Source organism: Echeneis naucrates, chromosome 5 (assembly GCF_900963305.1).
Source record: "Echeneis naucrates chromosome 5, fEcheNa1.1, whole genome shotgun sequence".
Classification (NCBI taxonomy): Eukaryota; Metazoa; Chordata; class Actinopteri; order Carangiformes; family Echeneidae; genus Echeneis; species Echeneis naucrates.
Window position 1 is genome coordinate 1,615,236 of NC_042515.1, and position 16,605 is coordinate 1,631,840.

The 16,605-nt window shown below is 42.2% G+C and overlaps 3 protein-coding genes across 5 annotated transcripts; 2 read left to right on the forward strand and 1 right to left on the reverse strand.

The window, feature by feature from the left end:
* The first annotated feature begins 758 nt into the window (after nt 1-758).
* Nucleotides 759-2,701, forward strand: dynlrb1 (dynein, light chain, roadblock-type 1). The gene is made up of 4 exons (XM_029502294.1): nt 759-918; nt 1,175-1,250; nt 1,726-1,893; nt 2,129-2,701. The coding sequence occupies exons 1-4, from the start codon at nt 916-918 to the stop codon at nt 2,170-2,172; spliced, it is 291 nt and encodes a 96-aa protein (XP_029358154.1). The 5' UTR covers nt 759-915; the 3' UTR covers nt 2,173-2,701.
* Nucleotides 2,702-4,475: 1,774 nt separating this feature from the next.
* map1lc3a (microtubule-associated protein 1 light chain 3 alpha) lies at nt 4,476-10,675 on the forward strand. Its single transcript, XM_029502292.1, has 4 exons — nt 4,476-4,635; nt 6,254-6,309; nt 7,663-7,769; nt 8,552-10,675. The coding sequence occupies exons 1-4, from the start codon at nt 4,596-4,598 to the stop codon at nt 8,712-8,714; spliced, it is 366 nt and encodes a 121-aa protein (XP_029358152.1). The 5' UTR covers nt 4,476-4,595; the 3' UTR covers nt 8,715-10,675.
* An 890-nt stretch (nt 10,676-11,565) lies between these two features.
* On the reverse strand, nt 11,566-15,772 carry eif6 (eukaryotic translation initiation factor 6). Of its 3 annotated transcripts, none has more exons than XM_029502037.1 (7): nt 15,697-15,772; nt 15,304-15,449; nt 14,348-14,433; nt 14,029-14,204; nt 12,824-13,000; nt 12,335-12,519; nt 11,566-12,075 (listed from the first exon to the last, which is right to left on the reverse strand). In XM_029502037.1, exons 2-7 carry the CDS (start codon nt 15,408-15,410, stop codon nt 12,066-12,068), a joined length of 741 nt encoding a protein of 246 aa, XP_029357897.1. In that variant the 5' UTR covers nt 15,411-15,449; nt 15,697-15,772; the 3' UTR covers nt 11,566-12,065. The 3 variants fall into 3 exon arrangements, with proteins under 3 accessions (XP_029357897.1, XP_029357896.1, XP_029357898.1); XM_029502036.1 differs by having other exon boundaries at nt 15,304-15,446; nt 15,697-15,769; XM_029502038.1 differs by having other exon boundaries at nt 15,304-15,446; nt 15,705-15,767.
* Between the last annotated feature and the right edge of the window lie 833 nt (nt 15,773-16,605).

Below are 16,605 nucleotides of genomic sequence, written 5' to 3' on the forward strand. Positions count from 1 at the left end.
TTTGCCACCTAATTTCTTGCCTTGCTGCTGTGACATTGGAATTTCCCCAATGGGGCTCAGTAAAGTATTATTGCCCCTCTGTGTGTGTCCTGCATCATTTTACTTTGAAGGTTTCATCTCTGAACTTCCTGCCCTGGTTGGTTTGTTTTCCTTCGAAATGAGGCTCCGCCTAAATTCTTTACATTTAAAAAAGTATAAAAGTATAAAACAAATCCGTTTTCTGGAATGTAAACTTTTGCCAACAGATTCCTTTTAGCTGCAGCGTTAACTAATAAACCCTCCAAAAATGTTTGGTGTGAAAGGACACTAACTTTTATTAGACCTTTTTTATAGACAGACCATCGAAACTAATCCGTGCAGGTCCAACAACAAGCTTCTTGTGTCGAACTTCTTGTTTGTGAGAATCTAATAAATCAGCCAACCGGTACTGAGAAGGTGCTTTTTTTTTACTGTGTGTGTTCTTTTACACATTTTAATGGTTGGGTGTGATTGTTCCCATTAATCTGGTTACCTTCCATCTATCTGTTTCTGTAAGGATTGATCATTACATTTTCTGTTGTTTTAAAGCTTTTGCTCTTTTTTTTTTATCCCAGATACATCTAAAGGTGCCATGTAAATAGCCATTCCTTTAAATTTCAACCCCCTCTACTTTCACTTCAGTATAGTTTTGATAAAGGACTTTAAATTGTTTTCCTTTTGCACCGCGAAGTTGAGGTGAATTATATCTTTCAACAACAGATTCCAGGTCTTCCACGTTTTGCCGTGGACCGTGAATGCACCGGTGACGCAGCTGACCCGGAAGTTGACGTCGATCGGCTCCTCAGCAACAACAGCGGACTGTTAGCCGTTAGCCGTTAGCTGACATCCACACACCGGCTTTGACAAAGATTTCCTCCTCACTTCCTGAAAATAAAAATGGTAAGATTGGAGAACTTCTCCGACGCATTTTAATGAAAATGTCGACATTTCTGCGGTGACTGTTGAGGAGGGGCGGTTTTATGAGACGGGAGCTGGAGAAAGATGCTAACCGCGGCTAGCTTCAGCGCGCTAATGAATCGGGCGTTGTCAAGTTATCTCAAACTTCAGGATGTTTTGACAGATCAGCTGTTTTCTGAGCACATGTGGGATCTCTGCGGGTAAATTAAATGATGCTTACTCACTCTGTGTCTCTCAGGCTGAAGTGGAAGAAACTCTGAAGAGGATCCAGGGTCAGAAAGGAGTGCAGGGAATCATCATCGTCAACTCAGAAGGCAAGACGGTTTTATTCACTATTTTTATTCCTCTCTGTCTCTGTAAATCTGTCCTTCTGTTCATACATGGTTTCTCTTCATAGATACAATTGCTCTTGTTTATAAAATGTCACTTAAAAAATAGAAAAATCCCTCCCAGAGCCTGAAGTCTTGCTTAAAAGTGAAGTCAGTTCTGCGGCAGACTGAAGCCGTCATATTTGGTATTTTTTGCTTTAACAGTGGTCAGAAAAGTAGTTGATTCTTTTATTATCAAAACGATTATTAGCATCATAAAGTAGTTTTAATTGAAGGTTACATTTTTGGTTGTTAGTTAATTGTGTAAATGATACTAGCTTTAAAATCTAAAAGGAAATTATTGAATTGTTTAGCCCAGAAAATTTGCTTACATTTTTTGCATTTAAAATAAACAAACATAAAATACAAATCTATATGAAGATTTGTCTGTTTCTTAAGAAATGCATCTATCTCCCCTCAGGAATCCCCATTAAGACGACTCTTGACAACTCCAGCACGGTACAGTACGCAGGACTGATCCACCAGCTGGTGATGAAGGCGAGGAGCACCGTACGGGACATCGACCCCCAGAATGACCTCACCTTCATGCGGGTTCGCTCCAAGAAGAACGAGATCATGATCGCTCCAGGTGAGGTGGGGGGCAGTTCCTGTCAGTTATACTGGAGGATGAGGATTGACGGAGAAACACACGGAAGTAAAGTCAGAGTCAGACTGATCCAGATCTGAGCTAATTTTGTGAATATGTCATCTGAAGTTGTGACAACTTGACAAAAACCACTGCTCTCTAAAAACATAATTTTTTGGTTGTGGGCTTGATAGAGTTAAAATGATAAATAAATGTTCTGTTTGCTTTGTTTTCACAGACAAGGATTATTTCTTGATTGTTATCCAGAACCCGTCAGACTGAACCTGAAGAATCGGCTGCCCTGGCTCATTACTCTCTCTCAGTTTTTCATATCTAAACAGCCAAACTTTTTTTGTGTCTTGGTAAATCGAAATGATTTCCCAGAAGCTTTTTATGCGCATAATGTAGAAAGAAGTATCGGCAGTGCAGGTGGATGAAAGTGAATATGGAGACATTAAGTCTCACAGTCGATCCCCCTGCAGATAAATATCTTTTTCCCGTGTTTTATCATTCCAGCTCAAACTCATCTCACTGTGCTGATCACATATTATTTTAGCACTGACTGAAGTGAGAATAAAAAGCTACACCAGTGCAAATATGAATGTGCTCAGTAGAGACCACAACACATGTTTGGGTTTGTGGTTTGGTTCAATCTTAATGGGAAGAGCTTTGGTTTGTTATTTATTGTTTATTAGTTGAGTATTCCAGTGGTGAGCAGTGAATGACACTACAAATACTTCTCTGTTCTTGCCATGTTGACGTCCTGTTGGTTTTTTTCTTACAAATTAAGAAATTAAAAAAGTCAAATGACCTTGTTTTGCAGTTCATTATATCCATTAACAGTTAAAAAGGCTCTGACACAAGACTTTGACATATTTTCAAAGAATCATGTTATATTCAGACATCCAGATATCTGATTTTGTTTCTCTAGACCTTCAGTACTCAAACTGAATAGTGACTAAACTATTGATTTTTTTATTCTGTGTTTATTTTCTGAGGGCAGGAGGACACATGGTAAACACAAACACACTGACATTTCACAGTGAACTTATTGATTTCTGTAAGTGAGAAAACTCATTAGCAGATTCATCAAACACAAACTAAATGTGAGGATTTGCTGTATTTGGAGTTTTGGCCTACTAATAAACGTATAATCCCTGAAGTGACTGTCTTCAATGGAGCTTTTATTGGTTAACAGGAAGACAAACCATACAAAGTCCAGACACGCACCTTGTTTCATCATCATTTAGTCCTCACCTGACTGAAGTGTGCGATGTTTGTCTCTCCAAATAAAATCTCCACAAAGTCAAATGAACAACGGTCCACAGATCTGTGCTTGAAGAATCCTAAACTGTTTGTTGTTTTTCCCAAATGGACATCACCTGTGCGGCCTCCACCTGAGTGCGGCTCCAACAGTCCTAATCCACAATATTCTAAGTATCTGTGTGCAAAGATGCTATCAGACACTAAAATCTAAGTTGTCACATGTTCCAACAAATTTATATCACAGGTGTTTTTCACCCTTTATTGCACTTAGCTGGTAGCTAACTACAATGACTTGACTTTCTCACCCTAATCTATAAGACTTTGGATACCCTCAACAGGGAGCACTAAACCATTGTATAACTCACTCCAGGTAATTATGGTCTGTGCCCTGTGGACCACCTCTGTCACTGTGAAAGATCCATAACGTGACGCCCAAAGAGTGAAAAACAATCAATCTCTTGCAGCTGAGAGATAAAAAGTCTCCAGTAGATTTGGATTTTCCACCAGTGGAGTTCAGAAAAGCACCTGCTGGTCAGATTGTGTTGTGTTTGTTGTTGTAGCATGTAGCTTTATTGTAATTTTTCATCTCTTTTAGGTCTTTGTATCGTCTGTTGTTCATATTTTCTAATTACTTTGTGTGTCTTTAAGTTCGTGCCGCTGTTTTCATATGAGACATTTTTGTATATTTTGTGTCATTATGTCTCATTTTGGTCAGTTTTATGACTGTATCAGCCGTTTTTGTCACTTTGGGGCTCTGGGTGATCATTTTGTATCACTTGATGATATTTGTCCCATGTGTATTGCATCGTTCTTCCCTCTTTGAGGTCATCGTGTGTCTTTTGGGTCACTCCATGTCGAATTTGAAGTCCTTTAGTGTGTTTTATCCGATTAAAGAAAACACTGATAACACTCTTCTTACAGAGGCTTTGGTCCTCAGTTACTGAATACCTTCACCTAACACTAACCATCTATAGGAATTATGACTTTATAATAATAGTATAGTTATAAAGGATTAACGAGTTGTTTGTAATTCTAAATGTCTAACATTTCTGGTTGTGTACTGTCTTTTTCATGTCTTTAAGGTCATTCTGAGTCAAATTATGATTTAAAATATTAGCATTCTTCATAAAGAGTAGGTTATTATATTATATCGTGTTATATTATTTTAATTTATTTTATTGTATATGATATTATGTTGTTGAACATTGAACTGTATTACATGATAATAACGGAGTAAGAACGGGTGTGCGGCCCCTTTAAGAGCAGCGGGTGACGTCATGGCCTGGTCGCCCTCTCTGTTGTCGGAGCCGTCTCCCTTCAGACTGACCGGAGAAGGAGCACCGACGAGCCGCAGCCGAACCTCAGCTGTCTCCCTGCCGTGTCCCGGCCGCAGTGCGCGTCCACCCCCCGGTTATAACCGTACAATAACACCGACAGACATGCCGTCCGACCGGCCCTTCAAACAGAGGAGGACTTTCGGTAAGACAAACCCGCCGCGACGGTTTGTGCTTCGGTGCTAACGTTAGCTAACCTGCTAACAGCTGTAGTTAGCCGGCCTGTTAGCCACCTAGCTAGCCAACAAGTGTGTTTATTTACATGTTTACCAGTCTGTTTTTTTTATTCTAATAGATGATTTAATTGGTTTTTATGTCTCATCTCAGCCTCAGTCTCCCTGGGGGTGTCGGACTGGTGTTATATTTCTTTCAGATTTGATAATAAGTGAAATACAGAGCGGAATTAAGAGTAAATATCAGCAGTGTAACGTTCGTGTCTGCCTTCTATTGTTATTCTTTTAAATTGTGGATGTCTCGGTGTGTGTTTGTGAACCATCTGGGTCACTGTCACATTTAGCTTCATCAGCCCTTGAAGCTAGTCTGGCCTGACATGACCAGCTTTTATACAACTGGATCAGATAGCTCCAGCGACAGAAGCAGTCAACATTTGCGTGTTTGCTCAAAGGAAAAACAACATGTGCTGACACATTATCCCAGAACACGTGTTTGGTGATTTATGCTGTAATTTGATGCCAAATGACGGCCCCTATGCTGGTAAGGGAGGAGCCCAGACTGTCTATTGCATAATCTGTCCATGCACAGAGGCATGGAAAAGATGGAAAAACTTAGTTTGGCTTTGTTGGATTTGCTTATAAAGCTCTTGTAAAGTCCTCATAGTCTGAGTTAGTGTAGCCATTGTGCGTTATCATGTCACTTGTGATAGCATTTAAATCTGATCTGCAGCTAACCAATCGCATCTTTTAACAAATAGTCATATATTCTAGACATTAGCACAGACCGTTCCCATCGCTGGGACCTAAACAAAGAAACCATTCACACGTCTCTGTTGCTCCTCAGTCCTCTCTGAGCTTTGAACCCAGCCAGTATTTAAAAAATAAGTGAGGTTTTTTTCCCCCAGAATTGGGGCAGTAGGCTGCTTTAAATGCCAGTAGGACTTGTTAAAGTAGATAGTGAGGCAGTATAGACTTGACAAAGCACAGGAAAACACATTCACACGTACACAAATCATAGGTAAAGTGGTGACACATGCAAAATGAGTCCTCTCAAAAGAGGAGCTGGTTATTTTACTGCATGTTTAGTTGTGTGCATCACAAGTGTACTGGATCCTGATGAATAAATCTCCCGGGGAGCTGTGTTCTGTCACGGTGTTCACACAGTAAATCAGATGAGTAAGATGAAGTTAAGACATCCAGGAGGAGGAAGTGTGTTGTGAGGACGCACCAACCATCACAGATCAGAGACGACAACAAACGGTCCATTCCTCCTTTTCTCAGAGCAGGCAGGCCGTGGATAACATGGACACAAGAAATGTTCTGTAGGCAGCAGGACCAGCCACCATTAAAGAGTCAATCTGTGTCTGGACTCAAAAATTGACAGAAACCAAACCAAGCTGCCAAAGATGAATTTGGGCAAACAGGCCAAACCAGAGAGTATTTATTCATCATCTGAGGATAATGGTTGAAGGGAGTCTTAAAAATAAAGCATCTGGCCTTGTAAACAGCTTAATATGTATTAAAGATGATTTGAAAGTGTGTAATTTTGAGTTTTACATGTTTATGATTTGTGTCATTTGCTCCCCACAGCTGACCGGTGCAAAGAGGTCCAGCAGATCCGTGAACAGCACCCAAACAAGATCCCTGTAAGCTGCTGATTTCAGCACACAACACACTTTATTACACTTAATACACCCACAGTGCAGTCTCAAGAATCTGTGTGTGAAAGTGCAAGTGTTCTCCTGGAGGCAGAAATAACAAAGCAAAAGAGGCCTCTAATCGTCTGACAGTTCGTAGTAAAATGGTTTGGTTTCTTCAGTGGATGGGATGATGACTCTAAATCATCAGCTCATCGGGGAACTGGCTAACTGGTTAGCATAGTTTAGCATAAAGACCAAAAACAGGGTGAAGAAAGAAGTGCCATCTTAAGAACAGGCAAGAAAGAGTGATAACATATTTGTACAAATCACAGAGAGGAAAACAAATCTCTGCTGCTTCTTCCCTGAGCAGCACAGCTGAATCTTTAGACACTAAAATGACAACGATCAATCAGCCACAGAGCAACAGCTGATGTATTTTTAATGACTCACTGCTGGCCAGCCTGTGAACGAGCCAGTTGGGATCAATGAAGTTTTATACGAGCCTATGATGTGACAGTATAGTATTATTAATGCAATTCTGTATCTTAAATATCAAGTGGAATAAAAAGTGAAATACTTCCCTTACCAGTTAAACAGAAGCAAAGTGTATAGTAGAAGTACTGCAGGAATGTGGAGTACTAGGTTAAAAGTACTTTAACACCACAGTTGTTGCTGAAGTAGAATTGAAATAAATGTGAATGTAATCTCTGGAGTAAGACGTTAGTAAAGAAGAGACGTCACAGCTTATTAGCAGATCAGACTTTTTCCGCTCCTGATTGATGAATTTCAAATTCTGAAGCATTTTTGGCCCATAGATTGTCAGTGATGGTCAGGTCAGGAGTGCTTTGAGGTTTTGTTCCTGAAGTGTCTTCATCCACAATCTGCTGATATTTTCTGGAAACCAGCTGTGCCACCAGCTGCTGCACAACCACATCCAACGCTGCTGCTTTTTCCCTCCACACACACTTTTGTAAGGCCAGAGAGGTGGTGGTGTGAAAGTTTTTCACACCACCTGTTCCAGATATTGCTTCGTGCCTCCCTTGCTGTTTTCTGGTCCATTTGACTCAAAATTCATCATTTAAAAATTCATTACGTTTCATTGAAGACTGTAAACTAGAGACTCATCAGGAAAACGTTTACTGAGGAGGAGGAGGGACATTTTCCCATAGACTACAATCAGTAGTGAACTCAGTCTTAAACCTTCAGCCTAGTGACCATCAGTGGGCGTCTCCGCTGGTCTAAAAGGAAGTCAGATTGTATTGACGTCTATGGGAAAATGACTTCAGCCACAATGACATGAAACGTGAATCTGAATAAATGTTACACAAAATGCTCATTTTGAATGAATTGATGCTGCAGGTGATCATTGAACGATACAAGGGAGAGAAGCAGCTGCCCGTTCTGGACAAGACCAAGTTCCTGGTCCCCGACCACGTCAACATGAGCGAGCTGGTCAAGATCATCAGGTAAACACACACACTCACGTTTTAAAGCCTCCACTTGAACACTCACAGCAGGCCATCTAGGTTCCTGAACTGGATACCAGTATAGGTCCACTGAGGTATGTGGTTTATATTTGGAGTTCATGTGTTGCTGAGCCAGCAGCTGGCGAGTTTGTTTACAAGCACTGCGTCAAACCCAGCAGATCAGGACCAGACATACTTTCATACGTCTGTGCTGATGGTTGTGTAAATTAGGTACACGAAAGGTTCGTCGTCTGTGCATCCATCTCGGGTCATTTGCATTTGAAACGGTCGGCGCATTGCTCATCCATCTTTAGAAATGATGAGCGCTGACCCAGAACTGAAGGCAGCGGTGGAGGGAAGGGTGGAAAGTTAGGAGAGAGGAGTAGGAGACATCCAGAGAGAGCTAAAAACATCCTGAGAGACTGAACATGAAACGGACGGTTTTCCTCCGTAGGGCATCGCTGAAATAATGGAAGCTTGGCCATTCTTTTTTTTTCTCGTCCTCATTTTCATCGGCAGGTTGCTGCTCTGATGTTTATGTTATTATTTACATTATCAGATGTCTGATAATAATAATAGTTTATTAGAAAAGTATTACATTTTGGTCAGCCTGCAAATCTTCTCCAGTTGTTAAGAAATTGCTGATCATTAAAAAAAAATTAGTTGAAAGTAACAAAATGCAGCTTTGAGGGAACCTGATGGTTGAGGTGTCTCATTTGGGTTTAAGTTGCTGAAGCTGCGATGAGTGACTCATGAACCGATGGATCTCACCCCCCCCCCAGGCGCCGGCTGCAGCTGAACCCCACGCAGGCCTTCTTCCTGCTGGTCAACCAGCACAGCATGGTGTCGGTGTCCACCCCCATCTCTGAGATCTACGAGCAGGAGAGAGACGAGGACGGCTTCCTCTACATGGTCTACGCCTCCCAGGAGACCTTCGGCTGCTAGGAGGGAGAGGAGGACGGGGGATGGGGGAGTCAAATGGGGGGGCTTGTGGGGCAAACAGGAGGTTTGTGGTGTCAAACTGACCAGAAACCACCAAACCCCATCATCCTCTCCTTTTTGTTGCATTGCAGACCCAAGTAGCACCAGTCCGTTAGCATCCATGTGGGACACCCCGCGACCCCCCCCCCCCCCACCGTCACAGTGAAGCACCTTTCTCATATCGGTCAGTAAACACAACACTAGCTAGAAAAGCCAGAGGACATCCAGCATGTTGAAGCTGTGATGCCTCTGAGCGCTTTTATTTTATCTCCCAGTCTGCTTTTGGTCGCACACAGACTGTGGCCTCTTAATTTGAAAGGGTGAGAGGAAGCAGCCGATGACTCTGGGAGTTTGGAGACTTCCACAAAATCATTATGATTGATTTGACCTTCATCCACACACACACACACACACACACACTTTTTAGACAAGCCACACTTGAAAGCAGGTGGTCAGTTGGAGCCAGTCAGAGTTCAGGATGTAACTTGGTGATGTAACAGGTTAAAAGGGTTAAAGGTCGTAAGTATCTGCTGTCAGTTTATATTATTGTCATCTTTCCAACCGCAGCCGTAGAATCTCCAAGATCAGTCCTGTAGTGATTGTTTAAACTTTTTTAAACTCATGTTGTAGTTTATTTTTAATTCCTGTACCTTTGTTTGATATGTTAGTTGTAGTTGACTTTGTGTTCTAATGATAGTTGTGAGTTTGTTTTAATCATACATTTACCGTCAGCCTGAAGCTCAACTGGCTGCAGAGTCGCTGACAATCAGGCTCCAGACGACCGAGATCCCGCTCGACTTATTAGCATTCAGTCTTTTTCCACATGTGCAATATTTATCCCTTTACCAGCCCGAGCAGGTTTTGGGAGACGCTCATCTGTCTCAGCTGCTCTCCTCCTCCTCTTCCTCCGTAAAGCCACTGATAGAAACTAAATGTAGCCTCACACTGCTACATCCAGTCCACGTTATTCACAGACTAAAGTTTTTTTTTTTTTTTTTTTGTCCCATAAGCACAATACCCCCCCCACCACCCTTTAACGTCATAAACAGCCAATCAGGTGGATTTGAATGAAAACACGAGGGACACACTGTGGATTCCCGCCCGGCTTGTTCTCCCTCCGGAAGGATTGTGTAGAATTAAAAACACTAATTTAGGATGGGCAGATAGTGAATCTGAGTGTGTGTGGGGGGGGCAGGAGGAGAACACCGTCCCCACAGGGGGAAAACAAGACGGGGGGGGTGGGGAGGGAAACCAGAATGATCCAGGTCTCTGCCGGGATCAGGTCTATCCTCCACTGTCGGGGGGGTGAAGCATTACAGAGCTTGTAAGTGTGCCACGTGTGTCATGGTAGCATAGAGTCGAGCATTAAGACATAAAAAAATGTATTTAATGTAGGAAATGAATGAGCTTCTTTTGCACATAAATTAATACAAATATAAACCAGAGTTTGGCGTAGAGGTTTGTTTTTAGAAAGGAACTGTATCTATATAATAATCTTCTTTTTGTATCTGCTCCTCTTCTGTAGAGCTGCTGCTCTGTCTGTCCGTCTGTCTGCCTTGGTTTAATACGACTTTATAGACAAAAAAAAAGTGATGACGCACTACAAATGTTGCATGTTTCTTTTTTTTAAATAAATGTATATTGATTTTATGCTATAGATATAACTGTATTGTTTTATTTAGAAAAAAAAAATTCCAAGTCTTTTTCGATGTTTCCCAAAACCAAAAACTGAAAATAAGTGTATGTGTATGTTTGAAACAAACAAAAACACGGTGTGCGTATAAACGATCATATAATCCAGCTGTATTACAAAGTGTGTGTGTTTTCTTTAGGCTTTCTGATATTGTCTGTTCGGAGGGATGTACATAGACGCATTGCTACAACCTTATTCAAAGCATTTGCCAATAATAAAAAAAAAAAGAGAAGTTGCCTTTAAGATGTTTTTTCTTGTCGTTCATGATGACAAAGTGTTTTTGTGTGTCAGCTGCTTTGTCTCATGTTTCCAGCAGATGACACTAAACACCAATCAGTCTGTTGTTACACAAAGTGCTCTGCAGAATAAAAAGGAACTGTGGAAAAAAGCAACACAGCAGACGGAAGTGAGGAAACATTAATGCGTTTGTCATCCATTTAAATCTGCACAGAGGAAACCTGAAAGACTAAATTAAAAATAGATATTGAAAAATGAATGAGAAAAAACTAAGGATGAAATTATAAAGGCTTAGGTCATGTAAACAAGAAGAACAGAACCAGAACCAGATGATTGAAGTGTATCCAAGTATCTTCATACATATAAATAGAGAAAATTCAATTAAAGGCAGATTTAAAAGGTCAGCCTCGTTTATGCTTTAAAAAAATCACTTCCTGTTGCTCTCAGGTCAAACTGCTTTCTTAAGGATTCACTTTAAAGGTCAGTTCCTGAATTCAGTTAAATGAAAATTTCTACAAACACAAAGCTGTGTTTCTCTGTGCGTTACGCTCCACACCTTTATTTTATACGTGTGAACTCATTTACAACTTCGGCTTGGATGCAAGTATTTTCTTTCCATCATGTTTCATTTTTGACTTTTTCCTCTTCTTTATGTCTTTTTATTTCTTCAGTTTAAATATATAGTAAAGTTTTAATTATTTTTAATTAGGCTAAAATTATTCACTTCACTAATAAATGAAATCAGAGCCTGAAACATGGTTTTCAGATGTGAAAGTCACCTGCATGATATAATATAGTTGTATAATAATAATGATGATGATAGTTGTCATTTTTTTCTTTTCAATAAACAAGCAGCTCTGACTAACAAAAAAAAGACCAAACAGATAAAAAGATGATCTATTTTATTTTACACAACAAACATCCACAGAGGAGTTAACACCTTTGACTCCATTCTTCATGCCTCAGGTGATGGTGATGATGATGACGACAGTTTGGCAGTGGTGAGAAGTTTTCTGCTGCGGAGACGTCATCATTTTTCCATCCGCTGCTGAAGCTGATTCTGGTTCAGATTCCTCCGACAGTTTGGGCTCATTTTAACGAAACAGTGACAGGAATTAAATCGGTGTTGATTTTGATTTTGGAGGAGAAAACCTTTGAGACCTTCAGGTTCAAACAAACTACGAACTAACATCTTTCTCACTGACGGTCTCTGCTGTGAAGAACAACCACCAATAAAAGATTTAAGTGAGCCGCGTTGTGTTGAAGGGGGGGGGGGGGGGTGTGATCAGAGAAACCGCCTGGTGGTTTCACGTGTGCGTGTGAGACCAGGTGACCTGCAGCAGAGATCCATGTCGGCGGCGGCAGCAGCGAATGGCAGGGGATGCTTACGCCATGCTGAGGGGAAACAGGAAAAGGAAGGCACGACGATTTAAACGTGAATCACCAGCCAGAGGAAGATCAGAAGTAAAGCCCGCCCGTCTATCAAAACCAGAACCATCTAATCTGGTCCGAGGTTCTTCCTGTTCTACAATTACTGGAACCACCAACGGCTGATGAAGATCAGCCCATGATGTGTTTTTACTGAACATTATGACATCAGAATGAAGTTGACAGTCGACTTTCCGGATTTAAAGCACGAATGGTGTGTGTTCACCTGTCAATCAGCGAGTCCCTCATGCTGGTGGCGATGGCCGAGGGCTGCGCCGTGTCGCTGAGTCTGAAGACGCTCTCGATGACGGACAGCTCCGTGCTGGTCGTGTCCAGGCCGCAGAACGCACACCAGTCGTTGACCACCATCCCCGCCGCGATGACCTCGCTGCCCCGGTTCACTGTACCGGCCTGGACAGGAAGTCGGCTTCATTAACATGTCAAAACGCTACAAAAGGCAGCTGGCGGACTCTGATCTGAAACCTGGTCCGTTAATAAGATGGAAAAACGACAGCCGTACAGACACACAAACTCAGAGACCTTCTCAGTCCTGATGGTCCAGAAGTTCTGTGACGTTGATGAATAATCAGATATTTCAACATCAAATTCTAACTTTTCTAACTTTGACATTCCAACACATCTATCTGATTCACGGCCTGCTCTGGTTGAAGCTGCGTTCAGTTGGATTTGTTCAAAGACAGAAGGGGACACTCACCACCAGAGGGACCTGGAGCAGAGACGACAGCTCGTCCTGATCTTCTATGGACGTCTTCGGGTGGACCAGACCTCCCTGGTTACTGAAGGCGCAGTACGAGCCGACAAGGACGTGCTCTGCGACCGTCTGACGGAAAACCTCCACCTTCAGGCTGTCTGCGAGGATCTCCTCTGTCTCCTGCAGGGGGAGGACACACTTCATGACACTGAGCTGGAGATCTGATCTGGATTTCCTGCACCTGCCAGAGAACCTGTAACTTTCTCCAACTTATAACTGAAGTTCTGATCCCATTTATGGTTCCTGATCAGAGCGGAGGTTAAACCAGATTATTCCCTCTCAGAGCGCTGCTGATTTGTAAAAGTGCTTCTTCCTGTTTGGTTGAGACTTCAGTCCAAGATTTTATTGATCACTCTCAGACCCCTGGATCTCTGGCTCTGCCTCCTCTCAGATCCTCTAACTCCTCACGCTGCATAAATCCACAGCAGACCTGACATCCACGTTGTTTCAAGTCCACAGTCCGGACTAAAGACCGGAGGATTAGTTTACTGTTTGAGCTGCAACACGGTCAGATCAGTGAGATGAATAAAAATTATCACATGATAAAACACCTTCACTTTTCTTCTTCAGTGTGATACTCTTGCAGTTGGTCTATTTTGGACAAATAAACAATTTCCTGAATTTGAAATAGAGGTGTCTCCATGGAGACCACTCACATGGTTTGTTCTGAGGAGACTTTAATCTCCTCGTAGAAACTTACAATTAAACCGTACAGCTTCATCAGGATCCGTCTCTCATCGTTAACAGTCCTTCAGATCCTCCTACTCTTCTTCGTGTGCTCATTTATCTCCAGAAACTCATGACGAGATGAAAAACAGTCACACTTCCAAAAACAGCTCAGCAACCACAAAAAGAAAAGATGGACTGCAGGTAACTGGCTGCTACGAGTGATTCATTGAGGAAAAACTTAAGAAAAGGAGAAACTCTTAAATAGTTCAGTGACCAATTTAAGGGAACGTCAATGAGACTTAAGGTTTTTGTGCGACTTCTTTCAGTTTTTAATGGAAGGAACCTTTAACTCAGGCTTAAGGGAAAACCTTCATTTAAGGAGTTTTGTGATCCCAAATGAAACCTGGACACATTTTATATTTTACATTATTAAGGACAAAACATTGATCAGTGTGTGTGTGTGTGTGTGTGAGACTCACCCTGTCGAGGTCGGGGTGGACCAGCGCCACGTAGTCGTTGCAGGCGATGACGTTGCCGAGGGCCGACAGCCTCTCCTCCACTCTCTGGATCTTCACGGTGTCTGGCAGAGAGTTTCTGATGTGTTGCAGCTCCTGGTCCGTCGTGTTGGTGGGAACCAAGAGACCATGGCGGTTTCCTGGTCACATGACGAACACGGACGACACGACAGCAGAGCGCCATGAGTGAGGGGAGCAGATTCAGGGATCCGAGAGCAAAAGGATCAATATCATACAACAGATTTCCAGATGATGTGTGTGTCTGAGTGTGTTTGTCGCTCACCAACACACATCCTTCCAATGATGCGACAACCTGCTATGGACGCGTGAACCACTGGGATGGTTTCTGACAGTTCCCCCTCAAACACGCTGCAGACACACAAACAAACTCAGCGTCGCTGAATCTTCACAATAAAGCTTAATTTTTATTTCCATATTCAGTAATCCTGTTGTTCTTATGTTTGTTCATCTGTGCAGAGGAATTCATTTCATTTCTGAAAATGAACTTCACCTTACAGAAACTTTTAACATACGTCGCTCTAACTGCAGTTCAGTTCAAATCAATTTATTTATCAGGACGCTTTCCAGCATCTGCAGCTTTACGACCGCTCAGTGGAATAACAGACGGGGGATGTCAGATGAAAAGGGAAATGCTTCTCAACCTGTTTTATACCATCACAGCGTTTTGTTGTGTGCAGGTTCTGAAGGAAAACATCTGTCAGTCACTCTTAAGATGAAATTCTGGTTTTGCAGGTTCTGACCCGGGTCAGACAGGTCAAAGTCTGGTCCACCTGTCCCAGGTCTGAGAGGTTCAGGTCTGGTCCGGTCCAGTCTGTCCCAGGTCAGACAGGTTAAAGTCTGGTTCACCTGTCCCAGGTCTGACAGGTTCAGGTCTGGTCCGGTCCGGTCTGTCCCAGGTCAGAGAGGTTCAGGTCTGGTCCGGTCCGGTCCAGTCTGTCCCAGGTCAGGCAGGTTAAAGTCTGGTTCACCTGTCCCAGGTCTGACAGGTTCAGGTCCGGTCCGGTCCAGTCTGTCCCAGGTCAGGCAGGTTAAAGTCTGGTTCATCTGTCCCAGGTCAGAGAGGTTCAGGTCTGGTCCGGTCCGGTCTGTCCCAGGTCTGACAGGTTCAGGTCTGGTCCGGTCCGGTCTGTCCCAGGTCAGAGAGGTTCAGGTCTGGTCCGGTCCAGTCTGTCCCGGGCCAGACAGGTACCTCTCTGGTCCACCGGTCCCCGGTCTCACCTGTAGAAGTTCTCGGAGCCTCCGATGGCCACCAGGCAGTAGGTGTTGGTCAGTTTGGCGAAGCAGCCGATTTCGTTGTTTTTCTCAAACGCCGCTCGGACGGCCATGATGTCGGAGAGGAGGCTTCACTTCTGATCTTCAAACTGCTGACAGAAAAAAGAAAGACACAGATTAAAGTAGGGATCAAATAAAATAAACAACCTGCTCGTCGCCTTATTTACAGCTAGCAGGCTAAAACTAACGAGCTAACCGGTTAGCCGCCCAGCGGCCGGACACAACAAAAAAAGAGCTCCCTTTCTTAGTGACCTTTGTCCGGTAAGCAGCTTCCAACCACAGTCGGTGAAGTTTGTCTGGAAATCAAAACTAAAAACGACAGAAAAGAGAAAATATTACCGGATAACCTTTTTCTCAGCGGCCTCCAAACGAGCGTGGTGTTTCCCTTCGACCCCACGTGCTCACTTCCGCCTCACGGTGACGTAAAGACGTCGGCGACGTCACACAGCAGATCATTAAGCGACATTAACCTTTTTATTGAAATTTTATTTGATTTATTTATTTTAGATATGAACTAACGCGACATATTTTGATCAAACCATCTTTAATTCCACCAAGACTCTTTAAAAAAATTCTATCACTTAGAATTTTTAAAAATTTGTTTTAATTTAATAATTCCTCGTTAAATCTCACGGTGAAAATTGTGTAACCCTAAATTATTTATTTGTCCTGTTTTTAACATCTGTTAACAATGATACCTGTTTGTTTGAAACTGATGTTGATGAATAAAAAATTCATAATAATTTACTTTTTAAATGTACTGGATCGATGAGCTGCATGTGCACAAAACCTGCTTTATAGCTTTTATTCTTGAAAGCTACACAATTAGTAACATAGTTCGAAGCTGAATGTTAAATTGGAATTAAAAATACAGCTGATTTCCAGGGGAACACTTAGACTGTATTTTTGTCCTGCTTTCTGCTTGATGCAGCTTGTACGTTTTATTTCGCTGCTTTATCAGGTTTTTATAAGAAGTGCTCTCAAATTAAAGAGTTTGTTTTATTATATCTTATATGATTTTTAGATTTTATCAATTATGTGGAGGACTTCTGATAGAAACCAAAGTGAGACTTCCTGATTTGTGTCCATCGGTATATTTTCATGCTGCTTGTTGCGCGTGCACCCAATGCTCGTGCACGAGCCACAAAGACTACAACATAAAAAAAATAATAAATAATAATAATAAATAAAATAAAAACTCCAAAGTACCGTCCCTCCTCAATAACCTGCATAGCAACTGCAGCCGCC